The 23117-nt window shown below is 48.8% G+C and overlaps 1 protein-coding gene across 5 annotated transcripts in view; it reads right to left on the bottom strand.

Moving 5' to 3' along the window:
• Positions 1-912: 912 nt before the first annotated feature.
• flnca (filamin C, gamma a (actin binding protein 280)) overlaps positions 913-23117 on the bottom strand; it is a 39389-nt gene continuing 17184 nt past the window's right edge. Inside the window, exons 17-47 of one of the 5 annotated variants that reach the window (XM_066648453.1) lie at positions 22466-22556; positions 20520-20689; positions 20310-20427; positions 19690-19952; positions 18534-19131; positions 18273-18446; positions 17322-17484; positions 17045-17205; positions 16783-16950; positions 16042-16165; positions 15806-15962; positions 15485-15674; positions 9957-9980; positions 9508-9809; positions 8767-8866; positions 8529-8669; positions 7829-7957; positions 7443-7616; positions 6524-6685; positions 6136-6339; positions 5872-6024; positions 5668-5790; positions 5474-5479; positions 4709-4969; positions 4466-4603; positions 4267-4382; positions 3650-3782; positions 1874-2050; positions 1573-1791; positions 1243-1455; positions 913-1100 (exon numbers count right to left, since the gene is read on the bottom strand). In XM_066648453.1, coding sequence (XP_066504550.1) covers positions 913-1100; positions 1243-1455; positions 1573-1791; positions 1874-2050; positions 3650-3782; positions 4267-4382; positions 4466-4603; positions 4709-4969; positions 5474-5479; positions 5668-5790; positions 5872-6024; positions 6136-6339; positions 6524-6685; positions 7443-7616; positions 7829-7957; positions 8529-8669; positions 8767-8866; positions 9508-9809; positions 9957-9980; positions 15485-15674; positions 15806-15962; positions 16042-16165; positions 16783-16950; positions 17045-17205; positions 17322-17484; positions 18273-18446; positions 18534-19131; positions 19690-19952; positions 20310-20427; positions 20520-20689; positions 22466-22556 — 5340 coding nt within the window. Of the gene's footprint in view, positions 1101-1242; positions 1456-1572; positions 1792-1873; positions 2051-3649; positions 3783-4266; positions 4383-4465; positions 4604-4708; positions 4970-5055; positions 5070-5326; positions 5570-5667; positions 5791-5871; positions 6025-6135; positions 6340-6523; positions 6686-7442; positions 7617-7828; positions 7958-8528; positions 8670-8766; positions 8867-9507; positions 9810-9956; positions 9981-15484; positions 15675-15805; positions 15963-16041; positions 16166-16782; positions 16951-17044; positions 17206-17321; positions 17485-18272; positions 18447-18533; positions 19132-19689; positions 19953-20309; positions 20428-20519; positions 20690-22465; positions 22557-23117 lie in introns of all 5 variants that reach the window. The other 4 variants (XM_066648452.1, XM_066648455.1, XM_066648454.1 and 1 more) reach the window with 4 other exon arrangements.

Genomic DNA, 23117 nt, shown 5'->3' with positions numbered 1-23117 from the left:
CAGCAGGTCACCACAGGGGGGCACACACCTTCACCTGTTCCATTAACTGATGGACTAAGTAACAAGAGCAGCATTTTCATCTAAAAACAACGTGTGGACAGAGGTGTGGTCAGTCAGCGTCATCTTTATTAGCTCTGCAGAAATACACGGGTTAAAACAAATAAACACTCTTTAAAGCGTAAAAAAAAAACACGGAGCAACACACACACTGTAACTTATCACATCCACACAAAGCTGTCTCCCATCCTCAGGCCCATGCCCTGGCTCTGACCAATCACACGGCCCGGGACCTAGAGATCTTCCCGGGTCCGGCCAACGTTTAAAGCTGTGAGTGTCCAGTCGGAACTCAGGACAGAGACCAGGGTTAGAGACATGACAGAGACAGAGCTGCGTTAGTTTCTATTTAAACAAAACAAACAGGGAACGGACAACAGTTAAAGAAACACTCCCAATGTTCCCAGTGTTCCCGGTCTGATCCGAATCTGCTGCTCAGGAGCACCGCCCCCTACAGGAGGGTCAGAGTGGAGAAAGACTGCAAGGGGCTGGTACGCTTCCCTCAGACAGAGCAGTGTCTCACTCGCTTCAGTCTGAAAAATCAAACCCCAAACCACATTGTGATGAAAGACTGGATGCTGGGTTAGTGCTGCTGTCTGCATCCCCCTCCCACATACACACACACACAAAGACCCCGGGTGTCGGGTCCCGGCGTGTGTCAGTGATGGCCTGGTGCAGCAGAAGCAGCAGATGGAGGTGTGGAATGTGGGAGTGTTTCTTTAAAAGTAAACGGTGACGTCTCCGTCCCCCGAGCAGAAACGTCTCCGGAGGTTTCCTAGTGCACTTCAGCTCAGCGGCGGGGGGCTGGGGGCCCGGGGGAGGTGGTTGGGGGGGGCGTGAGGGGGGGCGTGTTGTGCTTTAAGGCACTGTGACGTGGAAGGGGCTTCCAGGCACCGACTCATCGCCCCACTTCACGATGACCACGTAGTTCCCCTTCTCCTTCACGGTGTAGGACACGTTGTAGAGACGGTTCCCCATGTGCTTCACGTACACGTCCTCGCACGGCGTCCGGGGTCCGTGCACACCCACCATCAGCATGTTGGTGCCTGCAGAGCAGAGAGAACACCCTGAGTCTCTGCTGGGCAGGGTTAGTGAACCACAGGGGGCGCCAGAACTGTGCAATTATATTGATAACAGTGTTCCCATACGTCCAACGTTACTGCCCTCGTCTGACGGGAGGGGGCTTACCTGCTTTGCTGCAGTCGACGGTGAAGATGTTCTTCTGCCCGATGAAAGCTCTGGACAGTCCTGCCCCCTGACACACCACCCTGCTGGCGTCCGAGGACAGGGAGGCACTGGACGCAGAGCTGTAGGCTCCGCCCACCTTCGAGCTCTTAGTGACGGTCTCCACCAGGACGGACGACGTTTCGTGAAGACTGTGGCCTCCAGACAGACGGACACCTGCAGCAGAGTCAGAGTCGGGTTCATGTTCCGTTTACCGATTACCGATTACCGATCACAGTTAGAACAGACGACTCTGAACCTGTAAAAGGGCAGTCGTCGTGTACAGCTCCGTACCTGTGACCTTGGCTTTGAAAGGGCTTCCCACGATGTGCTGTGGTCCCCCGTATTTGATGGAGATGAGATAGTTCCCGGGGGCCATGGGGGTGTAGGTGATTTTGTAGCCGTCCACACACTCCACACAGTCCATTTTGGCCTTGGAGGGGCCGTCGATGGTCACGGAGAGAGCCCCTGCTCCAGCCTTGCACGTGTTCACCACGAACTCTGCGGGGACACCTGCAGGACGGGGAGTTATTTATTCATAAGTGAAAGACTGAGTCTATGGCTCCTGGTTCTGGAGGTGTGTGTGTGTGTGTACCTGTGCAGCCGCTCTGCAGTCCCGGGCCATACACTGAGACCAGGCCGGGATCCCCGGCGTGACTCGACTCCCCCACACGAACGTTGAAGGGGCTGCCGGGGATGTGGCTGCCGTTAAACTTGACGTCGATGGAGTGGACGCCGTTCTCCTGAGGGATGAAGCGGATGGCGCTGGTGTCTGCACAGAGGAGAGAAACCAGAGTGAACTAGGAACACCCTCTGACCCCCCTCAGAACCCTCACCACACTCTCCACCACCCTGAGCCAGCGAAGAGTGCCTCAGGTCCCCGTCCTCGGCCGGGACACAGGACCAGAGACAGGTGAGAGGACACCTGTCCAAACAGCAGCTGATTTAGTTCTAGTCTTTTTTTCTAAATGTGGAGTAGATTTAGTCTCATTTTAATCATTTAACCCTTTAAAGCCTGACACTTGAAACAATAACACAATAAAACTGATTTTTTTAAAATCACACACTGTGTGGCCCTTTAACTAAAACCCTAATGTAGTTCATTTATAAATTTTCATCATATTTAAGCATTTAGCAATCTATATATATATTCTTTAATTGGCCTTTCATTCACTGCGTGAGTTCAAACTGTTCTTTAGACTTGACACTTTTTTCTTAATTTAGACTGATATCAATTAAACAATGATCGTCTCTGTTCTTCTGAACTTTTCAGGAAAACACTGATGAGAGACACTGCTCCAGACGTCCTTTACCCACGAGCACTCTGTTCTTCTCTCTGACCTGTGTACGTTTCATATCCTGGTGCTAATAAAAACACAGAAACCACAAATGCTCTTTTAGTGTTGATCTGCAGCGCTGTGTTTCCACATTCAGAGAAACTACAGTTGTTTCTGTTTCTGTCTGAACTTTGGCCCGAGGTCTGACCTCCAACAGTCACCTGCATCATCATCATCTTCCTCTGAATCTGTCGCACAACATCTACGTCCACAACTGAGCCACACATTTACACACAACTTGTAAAACTGCCTAAGTGTGTTTCACTGCTGTAAAGAACAGCTTTTCTGAAAAAGTATTATAATTAATGAGCATTTGACAGGTACCATACACCACGGCTATGAAATGGAACTAAAAAGCTTAGTAACATCCCTCAGATCAAACCTGGAGCTTCAGTTTTGGCAAAACTTAGCCTTTACATTTTCTCCTGTGTTTTCATGAAGATATCACTTTTTTAATGGTTTGGTAAAAGCTCGGAAACACTTCCCCTCCATTCACAGTTCAGTAGAGGACTCAGAACACTGCCCCAAAAGGATGGAAATCTGTTTCAATTCTTCTCTTCATTAGATGATGAAAGAGCCACCTCTAAAAATCATGTTTGATACGTTTGGCTTTAAAGGGTTAATTATTGTTACATTTACTCTAGTTTTAGACCATTACCTAAAAGTATCCTCATTTTAAACATGAATCTTTAAATATTTTACTATTTTTGAGTTATTATTCACTAATTATTACTAATTTAAACTTTTAAAATTGCTTAAATCTTATGATACACTTTAACAACATTAACATCCAAAAATTATCTGAAGGTTTGCTGCGGGGTCAGTTCTCCCATCACATCTCCTCCAGAGAGGGGCGCTGCAGGGTGAGCTTTAGCGGAGTCGGACCCTGTTCTTTACCCAGAGCGCTGGAATCGGGGGTGTAGAGATTACAAAATAATTTCACCCTGCGAGCGCTGGAGAGCGGTCTTTGTTCTGCAGTAAACACACCCTCCTGGTTTCAGAAGAGAAGTGCATTCCTGTGTTCCCCGACTCACCAGCGTCCACATCGCTGACATAGCACCCCTCCACCACTCCGGACGGGCTGCGGACCTTCGCATCGATCACACCCCGCGCCCCGTTACGCTTCACCGCAAATGAGGCCTCCTGACCAACCCTCAGATCCTTCTCCTGAGGGGAGAAGAGAGAAAGAGAGGGGGGTGAGACATGGGGGAGAGAGACAGAGAAAGAGGGAGAGAAATAGATAGAGGGAGCAAGACAGAGAGAGAGTGAGAGAAGAGGGAGAGGGAGAAAGGTCCAGGACTAGGCCTAATCCCAGTCTTGGAAACCAGACTTTAATTCATCTCTCAGTAATAAGTGCTGCACCACCCTCCACCACCAGGGGCAGCAGAGAGCCACGGACTGTAAGAGCACGTGTGTGTGTGTATATATGTGTGTATAGTGTATTGTGTGTGTATGTAGTGTGTGTGAATAGTGTGTGTGTGTGTGTGTGTGTATAGTGTGTATGCATGTATAGTGTGGGTATAGTTTATGTACAGTGTGTGTGTGTGTGTGTGTGTGTGTGTATAGTGTGTGTGCGTGTATACTGTGTGTATAGTTTATGTACAGTGTGTGTGTATAATGTATGTACAGTGTGTGTGTGAGAGAGAGTGACCTGCAGGCTGGTGACGGTCAGTCTCCGGGCGTCGTCGGACAGAGAGGCGATGGGGACGGTGAAGGGACTGTCCGGGATGTTCTCGTTGTTGAACTTGATGGACACCTCGTAGTCACCTGGAGACAAGAGTCCCTTCACAAAACTGTCTACTTACAGAACACAAACGTTCCGCTGTGTGTGTGTGTGTGTGTGTGTGTACCTGGCTCTTGCACTATGTAGGACACTCCACATGATCCGTCCTTCCTGTCCTCAAAGGAGATCTCTGCCTTGCTGGGTCCCTCCACAGCGATGGACAGCCCCCCTGCGCCGGCCTCTCGGGTCCAGATACTGAACTCAGCTGCAGCGGGAGACACAGAGGACAGGGGTAAGGGGGACAAGGCTGGGCTAAAACAAGCTACATCCTGTGTGTGTGTGTGTGTGTGTGTGTGGGTGGGGTACGTACTGGGCACCCCTGCGATTCCTCTCTGCAGCCCGGTGCCCCCTGCTCGGACCTTGTGTGCCCCCCCCTCGCCCAGGGGTCCTACGGTGAACTGGAAGGGGCTGCCGGGGACGTGCTGACCCCTGTACTTCACACTGACCGTGTGAGACCCCATCTCCGTGGGGACAAACCGGACGCTGTAGGTGCTGTCTCCACCCTCCACAAGCTCCGCCTCCACCACCTTCCCCCCAGGACTCGTCACCTGCGCCGTCATGCCCTGCACATCTGGGTACACACACACACACACACACACACACACACACACACACACACACACAGATGGATGAAAGGGTGTGTTGTATTAATTTGACATGAGAGTTGTATTCTCTGGGGAGAGGGGGGGACCTCTCATCATTTCTCCTCTCATCCATCTCTCATCTCTCCTCTATTCTCCTCTCATCTCGCCTCTTTTCTCCTCTCATCTTTCATCTCTCCTCTTTCATCTCATCTCATCTCTCCTCTCCTCTCTTCTCATCTCCCCTCATCTCTTCTCTCATTTCTCCTCTCCTTCTCTCCTGTCTTCTCTTTTGCTCTCATCCCCTCTCTACTCCTCTGTCTCCTCTCAGGACAAGTTTCACTCACCTTCTTTAGCCGTGAGCGATCCGAAGCAGCCGAGTCCTTCTCGTCCCAGAAAGGATCCGAACACGTCTCTGAAGGGGTCCCCCCCTCCCACCTGTGTGCTCTCCTCCACGTGGACCTCGCGCTTGGTCTCTCCACCGCGTGTCTTGCTGATCTCTGTGCGCTCGGTGCGCGTGTACGTGTGGCTGCTGCGCGTGAAGGTGCGTGTCAGACGTTCCTGAGCGGAGACCATCTGGAACCAGTTCCCTGAGGAACGGAGAACACATGAACGAGAACACGTGAGAAAACACGTGAGAGAACATGTGAGAAAATCCCAGAGCGGCAGGATTTATCCTGAGTCTCACCTGGAATCTTGAGGTTGAGGTCACAGGTGCTGCCCACGGTGGCGATGGAGGGCGCCTGCCTCCTCCTGGTGATGCTCTCTTTCATCCTGCCTTCTCCGGTCACTTTCACCGTGAATGGACTCCCTGAGACAGAGTGAGACACTCCTGAGCAACCGTCCTCTCACCTGAGTCTCACACAGATGGGACATGGAGACGTGGACTCACCTGGGATGTGCTTCTCTGCGAACTTGATGTTGATGATGTAGTTCCCAGGCTCCGTGGGACAGTAAGTCACTCGGCACGTTCCGTCCTCCACATCCTCACACTTTATGTCCACTTTACTCGGACCCTCGATGGACAGCCCCAGCCCCCCGTAACCTGAGAGACGGATACAAAGAGCTCAGACTCAGGACCTCTCTCTCTCTCTCTCTCTCTCTCTCTCTCTCTCTCTCTCTCTCTCTCTCTCTCTCTTTCCCCCGCCCCCCTCACCTGCGTTCCTGGTGTCCACGAAGAACTCGGCCAGTTGGAAGGTGTGAGCCTCGCTGAGTCCCTTCCCGAAGGCCCGGACCCTGCTGGCCTCTCCAATCTCCGACGGACCCACCATGATCTTAAAGGGGCTGTTGTTGACGTGTTTTCCGCTCTTTCTCACGCTCACCTCATGCTCCCCCACCTCTTTAGGGGTGAAGGACAGGCCTGGGGGGGGACAGGGGACAGGAGAATATCAGACCAGCAGGGAGTCTCTCAGCAGGTTAAACACTTCCACAGGAGACACTTAACACTGAAAGATTCCTGAGGAGTAGCTCTTAAGTTACAGGATCCACTACGTTCATTAACACATCAGATACTTTACAGGGAGGTGTGTGTGTGTGTGTCTGACCGATGTGTCTGTTGGGCAATGTTTTCAGGAGGCAGGGCTGCTCGGCGCCGGATGGTGCTCTGATGCTCGCGGTCAGTAAACTCAGGTCAGTTTCTGTGATCTTCAGTGAGACGTCAGCTGCCGTCCCCACGTTGAGCTGAGACGTCCTCAGGGAGTCATCACCTGCGCATAAAAAACACCTGAGTTACCACACACTCCCACTGTACTACAACCACAGGTTTTACCTAACCATGCATTACACTGTAACACCACCATGGTTCAGAGCGAGCCGAGTAGAGACTAAACCAGTACATCAGTACATTTGGTCCGGTAGAGACCAGTAGAGTCCATTAGAGACAGGTAGAGACCAGGTTAGAGACCAGTAGAATTAAGTAGAGTCGGATAGAGACCAGTAGAGAACAGTAGAGACCAGTATAGTCTGGTAGAGTCTGTTACAGTCCAATAGAGTCCGGTAGAGACCAGTAACATGCAGTGGAAAATCACCATTATAAAAACCTACATGAGGAAAGTTTAGCTCAGTTTAAGTGTTTGCACCTCGACTTGAGTGGGGCCCCCTGTTCGGCCCCACGTCCTGCCAATATTACAGGACCCCAGGCAGCTGGGGGGACCTGAGGGGCTGCCTCTAGGGCTCGTTTCAACAGGGGGCGCCTACAAACAGCAAAGCAAACTGCCCACTTTGGCAAAACAGTGGCTGATGAATTTGGGCGTGTCACAGACTCTGGAGTTTCTCTGAGAGAAGACCCCCCCCAACACCACCACCACCCCTCCCCCACCACCCATCTCCCACCATCACCCATCCCCACCCACCACCCACTACCCATTCCCCACCATCAGAGCCATAAACATTGAATTAACCCCTGTCTCTCAGCTCTGGGTTTGGGGACAGTCCCTGAGTCCGGCCCCGGTCCGTGCTCTTTACCTGTGATCTTGGCAGTGAAGGGACTTCCAGGAATGTGCTTGTTATCAAATTTCACGATGATGTTGTAATCCCCGGGGGCAGTGGGCAGGTAGGACACTGTGCACGTCCCATCCTTGTTGTCTTTGCAGCTGATTTCAGCTTTGGACGGACCTTCAACCGCGAGGGACAGTCCACCTGCAGGAGACAGCACAATGTCAGCACTTCCTTACAGTCTTATATCAGCCCTACTGGCACTGACAGACAGACAGGCAGACAGAGATAGACAGACACAGACAGACAGATACTGACAGATAAAAAAAGACAGATAGAGAGACAAACAGAGACAGTTGGAGGCATGAGGGTGAATGTGTTGGAGGTGTGAGGGTGAAAGTGTGAGGTCAGAGTACCTTCTGCAGCGTTCTTGGTGACGACGGTGAAAGTCGCCGGTTTGTTGACGGTGCCGTGACAGAGCCCGGGTCCGAACGCTGTCACCGAGCCACTGTCCACAGCTTCCACAAAGAACTGCAGTGGACTTCCTGTGGAGAGACATGTCCTGTTACAGACTGTCCACAGCCAGGAGCAGGGACTGAGGAGACAGAGCTTTAGGGCTTTAGTTTAAGACTAAGGTCTGTGTGTGATCTGCGGCGCTTCTGGAGAGAAACGTCTCTGAGGGTTAGGAAAGTTTACCTTTGTTTATGTCACTGTCGTCTCAGTATAGAAGTACAGAAGCCCCAGAAGGCCACATGTTTGTTTAATTATTTCCCTCAGCTTTATTCTCATCAACAGCTGGTTTTATTTTATTCATCATATATTTTTAAATTAATTTTCACGACACAAAGGTTGTTTTCTTGAGATAAAAGAATAACTTTATGCAGATGTTGAGGAAATGATGGAGAAAGATTCTCGAGCCCTGATCAGAAGATGAACGAATGAATCTGTAACTCTATCTCTGGAAAATGTTTTCAGTGATTTCTGTGTGAAGAAATGAAATGACGTGGTGATTGGAGAGAAACGCAGTGAAGCAGATCCATGGTCTTTAGGGAAGGTTCAGTCCAAACTGGTTCTGAAGGTTCTAAGAAGATCAGAGATTTAATAAAGAGTCCTGACCTGGGATGTGGTTTCCATCATATTTGATGTCCATCTCGTGCAGGCCTCTCTCTGTGGGGGCGTACTTCACCGTCACCGTTCCGTCCTTGTTGTCCCGGATCAGGGGCCGCGCCGTTTTCCCCGAGGGCATACGGACCTCACCTGAAAGTACAGCAGGGGAGCGTCAGGAGAACCTGCTCTGTCTTTAACCTGGGTCAGTTCTGTAGCTCCTGAGCTAGGCAGTAGAAGGTGGACTCACCGCTGAGCGCTCCCTGCTGGATGGTGAAGGGAATGAGCAGGTTGATGGGGCGGAACTGGGGCTGTTTTGCATCTCTCTGCACCACTGGCTCCTTTGTAGCCTGAGAAAGCAAAACATGACAGAGTAAATACACAGCACGGGTATGAAGATATCTGTCTTCTAGACACTGCCAGCAGGAGGCAGTAGTGAGAGAATCCGGCCCAGAATCAGATCCAGCTGCGAGTCTCTAAATGATTAAACAGATCTGATCTGACTCTCCTCTCTCTGTAGGCATGGGTTCACACTGTAAAAACCCTGAAATACCAAAGCAATGGCCATAGCAACCACCTGGAACACCTAAGCAACCGACCTAGCAATCGCCTGAGATAACAGCAACTACCAAGAAAGATGTTACCAACATGATAGCACCTACCTGGCAACAATATAACAACCACCAGACACATATTAAACCCACCCGAAATAATATAGCAACTGCCATAGCAACATACTGGAGCTCCCCTAGCAACCACATTAAATATCATAGCAACCATTAACCAATAATTATGCAGCATATTGTCTGCACAGCAACAGCCTAGCAACACCTGGAATACCTTAGCACCACCTGGAATAACTTAGCAACACCTGGAAAAACCTAGCAACACCTGGAAAAACCTAGCAACACCTAGAATAGCTTAGAAACATCTAAAATAACTTATCAACACCTAGAATAGCTTAACAACACCTAGAATAGCTTAGTGCCACCATCCTCTCTCCATCAGGTTCTGCTGGAGCTTGGCTGTGGAGGGGGCGCTCTACCTGGACGTGGAAGGGGCTGTTGGGAATGTGCTGCCCGCCAAAGCGGATGGTGATGACGTATTTTCCGGGTTCGGGGGCTGTGTAGTAAATATCGAAGGTGCCGTCTGAATTTTCCACAACGTCCACATCCAGCTCTGCTCCGTCCGGAGTGAGGACCTTACACGTCACCTTCCCCTTCCCAGCAGCCTTAGCGTCCACGCTTACCACCGTCTCCTCACACATCTGAATATTGGGCCCCAGGCTCCCTACTCAGATAAACAAACAAACAAACCCACAATAATACTGCTTCATAAACACAAAATATGATTTACGCTAACGAGCAGTGATCATTAAAGCACCCACTAGTGCAGTGTTTATTGTCGTCAGTGTGTGTGTGTGTGTTACAGTAAACTCACCGACTCCATGTCCTCCAATAGACACTGTGAACAGAGACAACACCCACATCAGCACCACGCTCAGGACACACCCCCTTCACATGCACTATTCTTAACCCTTAGAAGTTTACATTTACATTTATGCAGAAGTGTGCGCGTGTTCAAGTTGGCTGATAAATAAAAAAATTAATGTATAAATAAAACACCAAGAAGAGTTAGTACCAGCCGTAGAACAAAGGCAGACATTAATAGGTGTTTAGTTGTGGTCAGGAACGGAGACCTGGGCGTCATTAGACCCAGTTAAATGTTGCTGTGCCCCTCTAAAATCACAGCGGTGAAAAGTCACATTTATCCAGTACTGCTGCAGAGCTACAGAACACACCACACACTTTCACCACGGGAACTACGGTTCCCACAATGCACTGTTACTTAACAAAGCCTTGAGCAGCGAGCGCCGGCACTCAGAGCAATGAACATTCCTAAATATTTAAACAAGACTGAACCGTTCAGTTCGAGACAAAGTCACGTTAAATTAGTAACAGAAGGTCTGTAACTAGAGTTCTCTCGCTTTCTCCGTGAACCCAATGTGCACGAGCTCTAAATGTTTTTTAATGAGCTGGGATTTTGCCTCAGTTTTACTTTTACCTTAAATTATTATTTCTTACATTTTAAAAAAGGGTTCTTCAAGGGTTCTTTGATAAAGGCAATAGTTCTATATAGAACCATGAACACTCAAAGAACTCTCTGTATACCTAAATGGTTCTTTGCAGAAAGGGTTCTTTGTTTGTGTTATTTCAATATTACTACATTATGCTGGCATCGGGAGTCAAGTGTATGTTTTTATGTGTTGTCCTGAATTTATTGGTTCATTCTGCTATGGGCTCATTACAGCAGCATTAATAATAATAATAATAATAATAATAATAATAATTATGCCATTGTTATTTATGCTGTTGTAATGAGTCTGTAACAAAATAAACCAATACATTGTCTGTATTGTTGTTGTTTTTATTCATTATTGTTGTTGTTGTCATTTTTTATTTAGTCTTTTGACTAAAATGTGAATTAATCATTAAATTATTGTTAGTTTTAATCGACTAATCAAATCTAATTTTAGTAAATTACATTAATAACAAATAGCCTCATTTAAGTGATGTATGTCTGAAGGTTTTACTATTTTTGAGCTATTATTTAATACTAACCTCAATAAACAACAGCTTAAAATATATTACATTTAAAAACGTTAACATCCAAAATTATGGATGAAATATGGTCATTTTTTCCTTCAAATACATTTTTTTGCATTTATTTAACATTTACAATTAAAGTTTAAAGAGCGCTGGAAACAGACCGAGTCGCCTCCAATTGAGAGAAATTAGTCTCAAAATACTTTACAAAATAATATAAATGTTAGTCACAAATATGTTTCACTGTTCACCAATGAACACATCCCACTCTGTGTCTCTCAGTCTGCAGTTTGTACAAATACAGTTACATTCATAAATATATCACAATTTTATGCGAAAATAAATACATTTGTTTAAATTTACATTGAATTTATTTGTAAAGTCGAAGTCTCGAATTTAAAATGTATTTATAAAGTGTTGAATCTGCGTTTGTGAATCGAGTCACTCTCGTGTTTTCCGTGACGTGCATTTGTTCGTTTCCTCTCGCGGGTTTTTGGATTTTGAGACTTTCCTCTCGCTCCAAATACAAATGCAGCCTGATCCACAAATGTGACCAGCAGACGAACAAGCCACCGCTAGGGGGCACTGTTGTTTTAGGACGTGGAGGCCAACTGAAATGGAGAAGCATTTGCGCAACATTTAATGTGGAAGTTCAAACAAAATCCGCTGAATTCAGCTTCATCTCACAGACCGTTAGGAGGGGGGTCACTGGGGGACACTTTTGAAGGTGCCCTAAATTTAACGACGTTAAAATCCAGCGGAACTTCCCTAATTTCGCTGCAGACTAGGGTTGTCAAATAAAATACGTTAAAATCATCCCGTATTTGCTCATTGAACTGATATGTGTCGTGATTTTGAGACTGAATTGTTAAAACGGGTGATTTGTTTCAGACAGAGGCACTCCCTCAGCCGGAGGGAGGGGCAGACACCTTCACGGCTCCTGAACAGAGTATGCGCTTCTCATTGGTCATCACTTATGTAGCCAATCAACAGCCAGAGTTAGCTGTCCATCATTTACTGCGGCAGCCAATGGAGTCATAGTCTACCGCCTACAGGGGGTTGTTTTGCTGCGGCCCTGAGAGAAATAGGTCAGTTCTGAGACACTGGGGGAAACAACAGTGCCCCCTAGCGGTGGCTTGTTCGCCTGCTGGTCACATTTGTGGAACAGGCTGCATTTGTATTTGGGTTAAAGTCTGAAAATCCAAAAACCCGCGAGAGGAAATGAACAAATGCACGTCACGGAAAACACGAGAGTGACTCGATTCACAAACGCAGATTCAACACTTTATAAATACATTTTAAATTCGAGACTTCGACTTTACAAATAAATTCAATGTAAATTTAAACAAATGTATTTATTTTCACATAAAATTGTGATATATTTATGAATGTAACTGTATTTGTACAAACTGCAGACTGAGAGACAGAGAGTGGGATGTGTTCATTGGTGAACAGTGAAACAAATTTGTGTCTTGTTTTATTTGTGGATTAACGTTTACACATTTCTAAAGTATTTAGAGACTAATCTCTCTCCGTTGGAGGTGACTCAGTCTCTCTCTCGGAGCGAAGATCAGCTCAGCGTTTTCTCTGGGTGCGGGAATGCGCATGTTCAGTCGGTGAACAAATGCCGCAGCTCGAGCGCGCTGCCCTCCACACTTTTCTGAGGTAAGTCCACACTCTGTAAACACTAGGGTGACCAGACGTCCTCTTTTACCCGAACATGTCCCCCATCACACAGCCAGTATACTGTGGAAACATTAAACTGTATACAGTATAATGACCACCAGTCATTGCGTTATTTCAACGACTAAATGTTTACTGGGTTATGTTTTCAGTGTATGTTTTTATGAGATCTATGTGTTTGCCATGTTTCTGTTAGAATGCTCTGCACAAGTTCAGAAAGGAGAGACGCCCACTGATAAGCGATGACTTGGGAGTGGCACTCCTTGAAGATTTAAAATATTTTTTATTGATTAAAAGTCTGCGGTTAGAGACCATCCTGTGCCTTCCGTCTCTGTTCAATGAGGACTCCTCACTTCTCTTCACAGCTGAGGAAGTGCCTTTTAAAACGTCAAACGTAACATTCAGATTGATTTATTTAACGTGACCAAGCCGTTTTGTTCGTCCAGTGAAGCATGTTAGAGATCGCCACGCCACAGATTGTTTTAAGCGGCTGTAAGTTCCCTTGCCGTAGAGTTTGGTGAAAGTCACCATGGACAAGGAGCTCATGGTGGAAGACTGTACAGATGCCTCGCTTACCCTTGGGGTACTCTTCAGCACTTTGTGTGTGGGGTGGAGCACCCTAAAGGACTTAACACTTTAAAGACAAATGCTTAAAGGCTAAGCAGCAGCTCTATGAAAGTGTCAAACAAATAAATACAGTGGAGTTTGAGTTCCTAACTTGTGTTTATTGAGAGTCAGAAAACATGTTATTTCTTACTAATTCAAGAAATAAGGTTTAAAAGACCGTTGGGTTAGGGTTAGATTATACTCGGCTACGCAGCTGCATTACGGAGATTTATAGTGTCGGATGAATTCGAGTTCGACTTCGATCACATTTACAAGAATAACGGTACCTCTACATTTGAGTTTAGCTTATTGCTAGGCTATTGTCATGAATAATGTTGGTTATTTAGCTAGATACTGTCATAACAGTCGGTCATAACGGTGTTTTACCGCGGCGTTGTTCGGCTGTTGTCCACCAGTGACGTCACGGTTGCGTTCGAGAATTTCCGTAGAGAGCTCGGGTTTTTCCATCAGTTTAATAAAATTGTCAGTTTTAAAGTAAATTAAGCTGCTGTTTTCATTTTAATTCATACTTATATCTGTCAGTGACTACAATAATGTGGAATATTCATGGAGGTCCATTAAGTGGTGCTTAGCCTTTACAGGAATGTAAATTGAGGAAAGAATCTTTCCAATTACACTTCGAGTATTCAGTTCTCTCTGTGAGTAGACTATTGTTTTTCAGATTGCGGAGCTTCTCACAGTTGAATGTGTTTATTGCGTGTGAAAGTCAGATTCAATATTTGGCAAACTTTAGTATGTCCCTCGGTGTAGGGCAGGTTTTCTGTGTCTCATTTATTTATTCATTTATTTCAGTACCATGAATCCTGCAGTATTTTCCCCACAAATATTACATTTTGGGCAAATCAAGTTTGTGTTTATTAAGTGTGGGTGCTTTAATTGTAAATTTAAGTCATTCTTGTATTTGAATTTTAAAAAAGAGGTTTTATATAATTCCTGCTCTGCTTCAACTGTGAATAGTCTTCAATGCAATCACTGACCTCTTCATTATATCACTTTAGTAGTCCACCCATTGCTCTGCATACTTTATCTCCCATTCACCTTTTATATCCATGGTCAGGACCCACATAGTACCCCCGCAGGGCAGGTGTGATGTGGTGGAGGGTCATTCCCTGTACCTGCAGTGACAGTGACGTGTGGTCAGTGGACTATTCGCAGTCCAGCAGTGGCACTGAGGGCTTTAAATCTCCAGCAGCGCTGCTGTGTCTGGTGACATCATCATGTCACTGCAGTGCTGAGAATGATCTACCACCAAGTCGTACCTGCTCTGTGGTGGTCTTCTTGGGTTTGGTCCATTGAAGAACACTAAGAAATTATTCAGAGAAACAGATGGATCTACAGAGTGCTCCTCTACAGTAAACAGAGCTGATAAAGTGAGTCTCGGTAGATGTTCGTAATGATGTGGCCGGTGTGTGAATGTGTGTGTACATGTTGGAGGGGTGTTTGCTTCAGCGGCACCATGCGTTTTAATATTGTGAATGGACAAATGCTGTTTTAATTTAATGAATGAAAGGACATTCTTTATGAATTAACTCAATAATTACAGTTCTTTACTAGTTTTCAATGGTCCCCTGTTTTTTCCTGAAGTGGTGTCTGCAGTAAAAGAGTAAGTTTGTACATTTTAAAGAATTTGCAATTTAATTAAAAATAAATTGAAACATGATTCTTTAACGTCATAAACGGTTCTACAGTGGTTCCTTTCATAGGGTTCTATGTAGCACCAAAAAGGGTTCCACTATCATTACAAGCCAAAGAACCCTTTTTGCTAAAAATACTTATTTTCTGTTAATTATTTTTTTAAACTGTTTTTTTTTTTTTTGCACTGTAGAGAAATTGCACCTGAATTTTGGAAAATGGGCAAAACTTAACTATTTCTGTGTGTAACTTTTTTCTACCCACCACCAGAAATCAGATTTAACAAACACAGACTCTGCTTTGGTTTATTTCACTCTGCGCAGTGTGAACATGCACAAACCGGGACTCCTCTATCACCACACTGACACCAGGAGGCGGTGTGTGTGGCCACTCGAGGGCCTGAGGTGACTCAGTTTGTACCTGAGAGCAGGCACTTGCTGGCGTCTCCGCTGGGCCGGGCCTGGATGGAGTATGGAGAGGACGGGATCTGATCTCCGCCGTATTTGATGGTGATGGTGTAGCGGCCCGTCACGTCAGGAACGTAAGACACGGTGTAGGTGCCGTCTTTGTTGTCCTGGATACTGGCTTTCTTCGGCTTTCCCTCTGGGTCCTGCACCGCACACACACACAGGCACAATAGGAACCAGCACTCAGTACCCAGACTACACTTTCAGTACCAGGCCCGTGGAAATGGGGAACTGGGAACGTGCGTGTTGTATTTGTGAAGAATGAAAACCTCACCAGGATCTGGACGGTGAGGAGGCCCTCCCCGGCGTCCCGAGCGTCGATGGTGAACTCCACCGGTAAACTGGCCGCTACTCCGGCCTTGTCCAGACCCGGACCGCTGGCTCGGACCTTACTGGCGTCATGAACTGGACCAGAGTGGACCTTAAAGGGACTGCAGAGACAGAGGGACATGATGCTGGTGTGTGTGAGAGTGAGAGAGAGAGAAATAGTGTGTGGGAGAGAGAGCTGACCTGCGGGGGACGTCTTGGTCTGCGTATTTGACGGAGACGGTGTAGGGACCCTCGTGTGCCGGTGTGTAGTTGACTGTGTGTGTTCCGTCTCCTTTGTTGATGACGGCGATGGGTTCAGAGGCTCCTGAGACACAGTGATGTTAACTTTTTCATTTATATTTATTTACACTTTCCACATCTGACCTTTTAATGAAGAGAATACCACAGTGAGCTCTAAACTCTACAGCGCGGGTTTCTTCCTGATCCCTGACGTCCTGGAGACGTTGTGGACGGTAGTGAAGGTGGACACAGCAGAGCTGGACTTTAAGATCTGGAAACAAGTGACCACCTGGTCACACAGTGTGTGAAGTCTTAGGGGTGTATAGGTGCACCGTGCCACGATATCAACATGACTACGTGCTCCGTGCACATGGACACCAGCATTTATTTAACGTTATTCCTCATCATGCTGTAAGACGAGGACAGGTGTGGACACGGCAGACACCGCCCTCTTTGGACACCGGAGGTCACTTTGAATTTAACAAACACCAGCAGGTCATACGTCCTTCACAACAGCCAACGCTCGCCTTAACCCCGGCTAAAAGCTCAGACAGGGGCCACTAGGCTGTTTCTTAAATGTGACACTGTTAGTGAAGGTTACTGCTGGTCACCAAGTGGTCACCTGCCAGCGCCTCTAATGATTTGTCCCAATATCCTTAAAGCCCAGCCCATGTCTGCCCTCCGTTCTGGTCTGCTGTTCACCTGTGGGTCCGTACAGCTGCACGTCCAGCGGAGCCACCCCTGCCTTAGTGCAGTCCACGGTGAAGGTCTGCGGGACGTGGGCTCGGACCCCGCCGCCCAGTCCAGGACCCGAACACTTCACCTTACTCACGTCCACCACATCCTTCACCGGAACACGGAACGGACTACCTGCAGAGCAGAACACAGCGGTTACTGTCCCCCTCAGCAGACGAGCAGAGACCCTCGGCGTGGCCTGAGGTAACAGCTGTCCAGCTGCACACACCTGGAATGAGCTGGCCTCCGTAGGTGATGTTCACGTCGTAGTTTCCGGGGAGGAAGGGGACGTATTCCACGCTGCAGCTGCCGTCCTTGTTGTCCTTACAGGACATTTTCGCCTCGGACGCCCCCTCAATGGCCAGCCCCAAGCCCCCGGTCCCAGCCCCCCTAGAAACACCAAAACAGGGTCTTAGATACCACACACCTCACTGCGAGCGAATGAGTGAGTATGAGTGAGAATGAGGCTGAGCAGCCTCCTGGCTGAAGCGGGTCTGGGTCAGTACCGGGTCTCCACAGTGAAGCAGTTGGGTTTGTTGACGATGCCGCCCTCCAGCCCCGGACCGTATGCTCGCACTCGAGACGGGTCACAGCCCTCCACCACCGACACCCGGAACGGGCTTTTTGGAACCGGAACGTCATCATAGGACACTTCAATCACATGTACACCTGCACACACACACACACACACACACACGGTCAGTTTGTACTCTGGAAGCAACTGTGAACCTGCACTCTGGGAAGTCTGCGCTCGTGTTTAAAATAATGTTATAACATTCTGAAATTCCTGTTGCGTAATCAGAGGTTTCATTAACATGTAATAAACCAATAAAACCTTATAAACCCTTAATTTTAAACAGCCTTAAACTTACTTTTAATAAACACTTTACAAACTGTTATAAAACCTTACATTAAAATATCCTGGGGGTCTCGTGCTGAGTTGATTATTCTGAGGGTGGGGGGTTATTAATAACAGTGAACTGCAGCAGCTGGGCTTTAGTTCCTTCCCCAGAGGCCAGCGCTCCAGCGTCCCACACATACCCAAGCCTTTAGCAGCGCTCTGTCCCCAGCACAGCTATTTATACAAGGGACATCTGTCTCATTACCTCCCCGCAACAGTATTCTGCCCCCGGACCCCCGGTCTCCCGCATGATACCTCCGTCAGTATTTATATCTCCCGTCTCTCCGGCAAACACCAAACAAACCCCAAACCCCACCTGTTCATCTACATCTCCCCCTACACACACCCCATGTCCTCCTGATCCTGGACTAATCCCCTCAATCCTAAAATGGCTGGGGGCAGAAGGCAGCGGGGTCCAGCTCCCGATTCACGACTGGTATCTTTTCTTTGACCTCAGCAGACGTCTGGACCGCGGCGTGTGGAGGAAGCCGATGAAGACATGGCCCGTCCCTCCCGAGGCCCCTTGCTCCCCGAACCCAGAGCGTCCGTGTCTTACCGTCCTCGAACGCGGTGTACTCCACTCTGTAGGTGCCGTCCCCCTTGTCCGTGATGTGCGAGTCTGTGGCGGCGCCCGAGGGGCTCACGATCCTCACTTTGATGTGGTTTCCTCCGGTTTTCTGCTGCACTCGAGCGTCCACGATGAAGTGTGTGGTCACATCCCTCAGAACTCCTGCAGTCACAGCAACCTGTTACTACACCAACCACCACCAGGGGGTAGCAGAGAACAGCCAGGCAGGGACACAGCAGGGAGACTCACCTGTGGGCTCCACCCCGGGGCCGTACACCTTCACGCCGCTGGTGTCCACTGCCGGCTCCACCTGGATGCGGATGGGGCACTTCGGGATCATGGTGCCGCCGTAGCGGATGCTGATGGTGTAGGGGCCGTGGGACTGGGGGGTGTAGGTGACGGAGAAGGTTCCATCCTCGTTGTTGTAGATCCGCACCTCGGCCTCGGCTCCGGAATCCGAGACGATCTCCACGGTGAGCTCGGCCTCTCCAGCTCGGCTGCAGTCCACGGTGAAGGAGGCCAGCTCGCCTGCCTTCGCCCTCTCCAGCCCGGGCCCGCTGACAGTGACCCGACCCGGGTCCAGCACCGGCTTCACCGCCGCTTTGAAGGGGGACCCAGGGATGTGGTGCGCCCCGTACAGGATGTTGATGTTGTAGTCCCCGGCTTCGGCGGGCAGGTAGAACACAGAGCATGTGCCGTCGCCGTTGTCCTGGCACTCGATCTTTGCTTCACACGGACCCTCCACCGTCAGGCCCAGCCCCCCTGCCCCAGCGCCCTTAGTGTCGATGGTAAAAGGGGCAGGTTTACCCACGATGCCGCCCTTCAGTCCGGGTCCGTACGCACGCACCTGGAAAAGAGTCGAGAACATTCAGTTCCGCTGAGCTTTACACATCCTCCACACAGGCTTCCCATAAGATCCCAAAGGACCCCCACAGAGCAGGTGTGATGTGGTGGTGGATCATTCTCAGCGCTGCAGTGACACTGACGTGGTGGTGGTGTGTTAGTGTGTGTTGTGCTGGTGTAGAGTGGATCAGACACAGCAGTGCTGCTGGAGTTTTTAAACCCTGTGTCCACTCTCTGTCCACTCTGTGAGACACTCCTCCCTCGTTGGTCCACCTTGTAGATGTAGAGTCAGAGACAGTAGCTCATCTGTCGCTGCACAGTGTGTGTCACTCGTCCTCTAGTCCTTCATCAGTGACACAGGACGCTGTCGGCTGGATGTTTTTGGTCGGTGGACTGTTCTCGGTCCAGACACTGAGGGGTTTAAAAACTCCAGCAGCACTGCTGTGTCTGATCCACTCTACACCAGCACAACACACACTAACACACCACCACCACGACAGTGTCACTGCAGCGCTGAGAATGATCCACCACCACATCACACCTGCTCTGTAACTCCTCCTACCTTAGAGGGGTCCGCAGGCATCAGGCCCTCCACGCTGAAGGGGCTTCCAGGCACCGGGTTCCCATCGTAGGTGATGTCCACCTTGTACTGCCCCTCCTCAGGGGGTATGTACTTCACGCTGGTGACCCCAGTGGCCCGGTCCGGCTCCAGCTTACAGGGAATGGGTCGCCCAGAGGAAGACACCATCTTCACCTCCACCAGGCCCTGACCCCCAGCTCCTTTAGTGTTCACTGTGAACTCCTGGTCCTTTCCCACCTCCACCTCTGAGAAAAACACACATACACACACACGTGTTTAATTCTAACAGAAGGATCCTGTTGATGGAGGTGGACGACCAAGGTGGGCAGAGCGGACAACCGAGCAGGAACCCGGCCCCCCCAGCTCTCAGAGAGCCCCTCCCCATGCTGCACCCTCACAGAGACCTTGGTTAAATGTGAGGGGGTCTCTGGGAACTGGGGGGCTGCGGGGCGGTGTGTTAGTGAGGCACCGTCGGTCTCCACAGCGTCCTGATCCTCACAGACAGTGTTAACTAAAGCTTCACGAACAGAGATACAGGAGAGAGACCCTGTCAGGGTAATGATTAGCATGCAGTTAGCAGAATGCTAACAGGGGGTTCTTACTTTCACTGAGGCCCTGCACCTTGACCTTCCCCAGGTCCAGCGGGGGGGCCACCATCACGCTGAAGGGGCTCTTAGGGACGGGGTCTCCGCCGTAAGAGACAGCGACGGTCAGGGGTCCCTGTGGGCAGAAGAGAGTCAGTGAAGGAGGGTGGCGCAGTCACAGGGGACAGAGAGGACATACCTCTGGTCAAACAGGACAGCGCCCCCCACCTGCTGCAGTGGCGTGTATTTGACGGTGTAGGAGTAATCGTGGTTATCGATGATCTCAAAGTCCTTCACGGAGACTCCTTTCTGACCGCTGCTGAACTGGACGTCCGGCCTGGCCTTACCCGCCCCCTTGGTGTAGATGGTGAAGTGGGTGGGTGTGTTCACTTGGACCCCTGCAGAGGACACGAGGGACAGTTAGAGACAGAACAGCCCTGGATGGACACTGCAATGCATGAGGCTCTAAGGAGTAGTGGACGTGGTCAGTCCCTCCTTCACAGGGCTGTGCACATTTATAACGTCCTCCACCAGAGGGCACTGCAGAGTCATGTCTCATAAGGCTCTTTTAATGAGCTATGAATGATTATGTTGTAACTTATAAACACAAAGAGGGTCAGTATTCATTATAATGATTTTTAAATGGATAGTGACCTGTGCATAATTATAAAGCCCCTGTAATAAATAGGAATTTAAAAACGTTTCAAATGCCATCATTGAGTGCTTTAAACCTTGATTTTATTAATAATAAATAATGAGGTAAACCATCAGTCAGCACTCAGTGACATTAAGTGTTAATATTTTTAGGTGTTTTATAAATTACACACAGCTCATTATCCATTTAAAAGTCATTATAAAAGTACAGACACTTGGTGTGGCGTCTCACCCAGGGGTGCATCTGAACCCCAAACCCTTGGGAGACTAGAGCAAACAGGGCGAGCCACCAACAGAGAACTAGGCCTCAAGTTCAGAGACACACAAACAACCCCTGGACGTAGAGAGTCCCAGGAAGAGTGAAACACAAGAGGAAACTAAGAGAGAAAACTGGAGAAAACTGATTGGCTCAGAGACACGAAGAGACAAAGGAAATTAAAGATAGAACACAGTCACTGGCAAAGAATAAGAGAGGGAACCAAAACAGAACTTATTTCTATTTATTTATTTTTAAAAAATGGTATAGAAAATATTGAATCCCAAGGGAAACCAGAGAAATTCTGGCTCAAGGCTCTGGTGGAGACACAGGAGAAACCACGAGACTTTACCAGCGTATCAGCCAGTTGTGTACATACCAGTTGTGCAGCACTCTGTAAAGACAAACCCAAGAGCACTAAGCTGGGTGTTAGCTTCCCTTAAGTAGGAGTAGCTCAGATGGAACTAATTGCCTCAAATTAAGAGTGTCTCTGTCTCCCTCTAGTAACCGGGGGTGGCTTAGCAGGCGGCTTCACCCCGGCCCCAGGCAGAGCCTTACAGACACACTGATTCATTATTTAAAAATGACTTATTTATAGCTCATTATAAGAACCTTATGAGGCATTATTAGAGTTTAGAAGTGTATTAGCGGGGGACTGAGAGTATGAGAAACACTTCACATGCCTTTTGTTTACAGCATAGATTCAACACAGAAGCATGAATCATCCTTAACTCACAAGCTCTGAGTCTCACAGCGCTGCCCTGTGTCCAGATGTGGAACTGCACTGCCCTGTGTCCAGATGTGGAACTGCACTGCCCTGTGTCCTGATGTGGAACTGCACTGCCCTGTGTCCACATGTGGAACTGCACTGCCCTGTGTCCAGATGTGGAACTGCACTGCCCTGTGTCCTGATGTGGAACTGCACTGCCCTGTGTCCACATGTGGAACTGCACTGCCCTGTGTCCTGATATGGAACTGCACTGACCTATGTCCAGATGTGGAACTGCACTGCCCTGTGTCTAGATGTGGAACTGCCCTACCTGTGTCCAGATGTGGGACTGCACTGACCTGTGACCAGATGTGGGACTGCACTGCCCTGTGTCCTGATGTGGAACTGCACTGACCTCTGTCCAGATGTGGAACTGCACTGACCTATGTCCAGATGTGGGACTGCACTGCCCTGTATCCAGATGTGGAACTGCACTGACCTGTGTCCACATGTGGAGCTGCTCTGACCTGTGTCCAGATGTGGAACTGCACTGACCTGTCTTGTTCAGTCCTGGACCCTCTGCTCTCACTTTCCCCGCGTCATGGGACGGCTCCACCTTAACTTTGAAAGGGCTGCTGGGGATCTCCTACACAACACATATACACACACACAAACACAGAGTTCACACACTTTACACACACTTCAGCCACAAGATTAAAACCACTGTCCTGTGAAGTGTGACACTGATCTGGTTACAGCGCCCCCTGTTGAGAGGGTGGTGGAGTATACCACACAGTGAAGGATCCATTCTTGAAATTGATGTTGGAAGCAGGAGAAATGTGAGGTGCTCTAGTGTGCAGTGGTCAGTACTGACCAATAGGAAGGTGTGTGAGTGTTGGGGGGGGGCGGAGGTGTGTGACCACACTGACCAGTTCACTCTGTCCTCCATCAGTGAGACTCGGACCCAGTCTCCGCTCACCACTTGTCCTCCCTCAGAATACTTTGGGTGGGTTCTGATCACTGCACACTGGGAACTCCACACAGACCTGAGCTCTGGAGACTGACCACAACATTATAACCACCACAGTGTGGCCCTCAGACCCTTCCACTGACCACTTCTCCTTCAACATCAACTTCAGGAACTGGGGCCAGAACTTTTTTCTTACGAAAGCCTCACACTCGTCTTAGAGCTGAGTTTGAACTCAGG

The sequence above is a fragment of the Hoplias malabaricus genome, chromosome 17 (genome assembly GCF_029633855.1).
Source record: "Hoplias malabaricus isolate fHopMal1 chromosome 17, fHopMal1.hap1, whole genome shotgun sequence".
Classification (NCBI taxonomy): Eukaryota; Metazoa; Chordata; class Actinopteri; order Characiformes; family Erythrinidae; genus Hoplias; species Hoplias malabaricus.
Note: the sequence above shows the minus strand (reverse complement) of the source record. Positions and strands in the feature narration are given on the sequence as shown.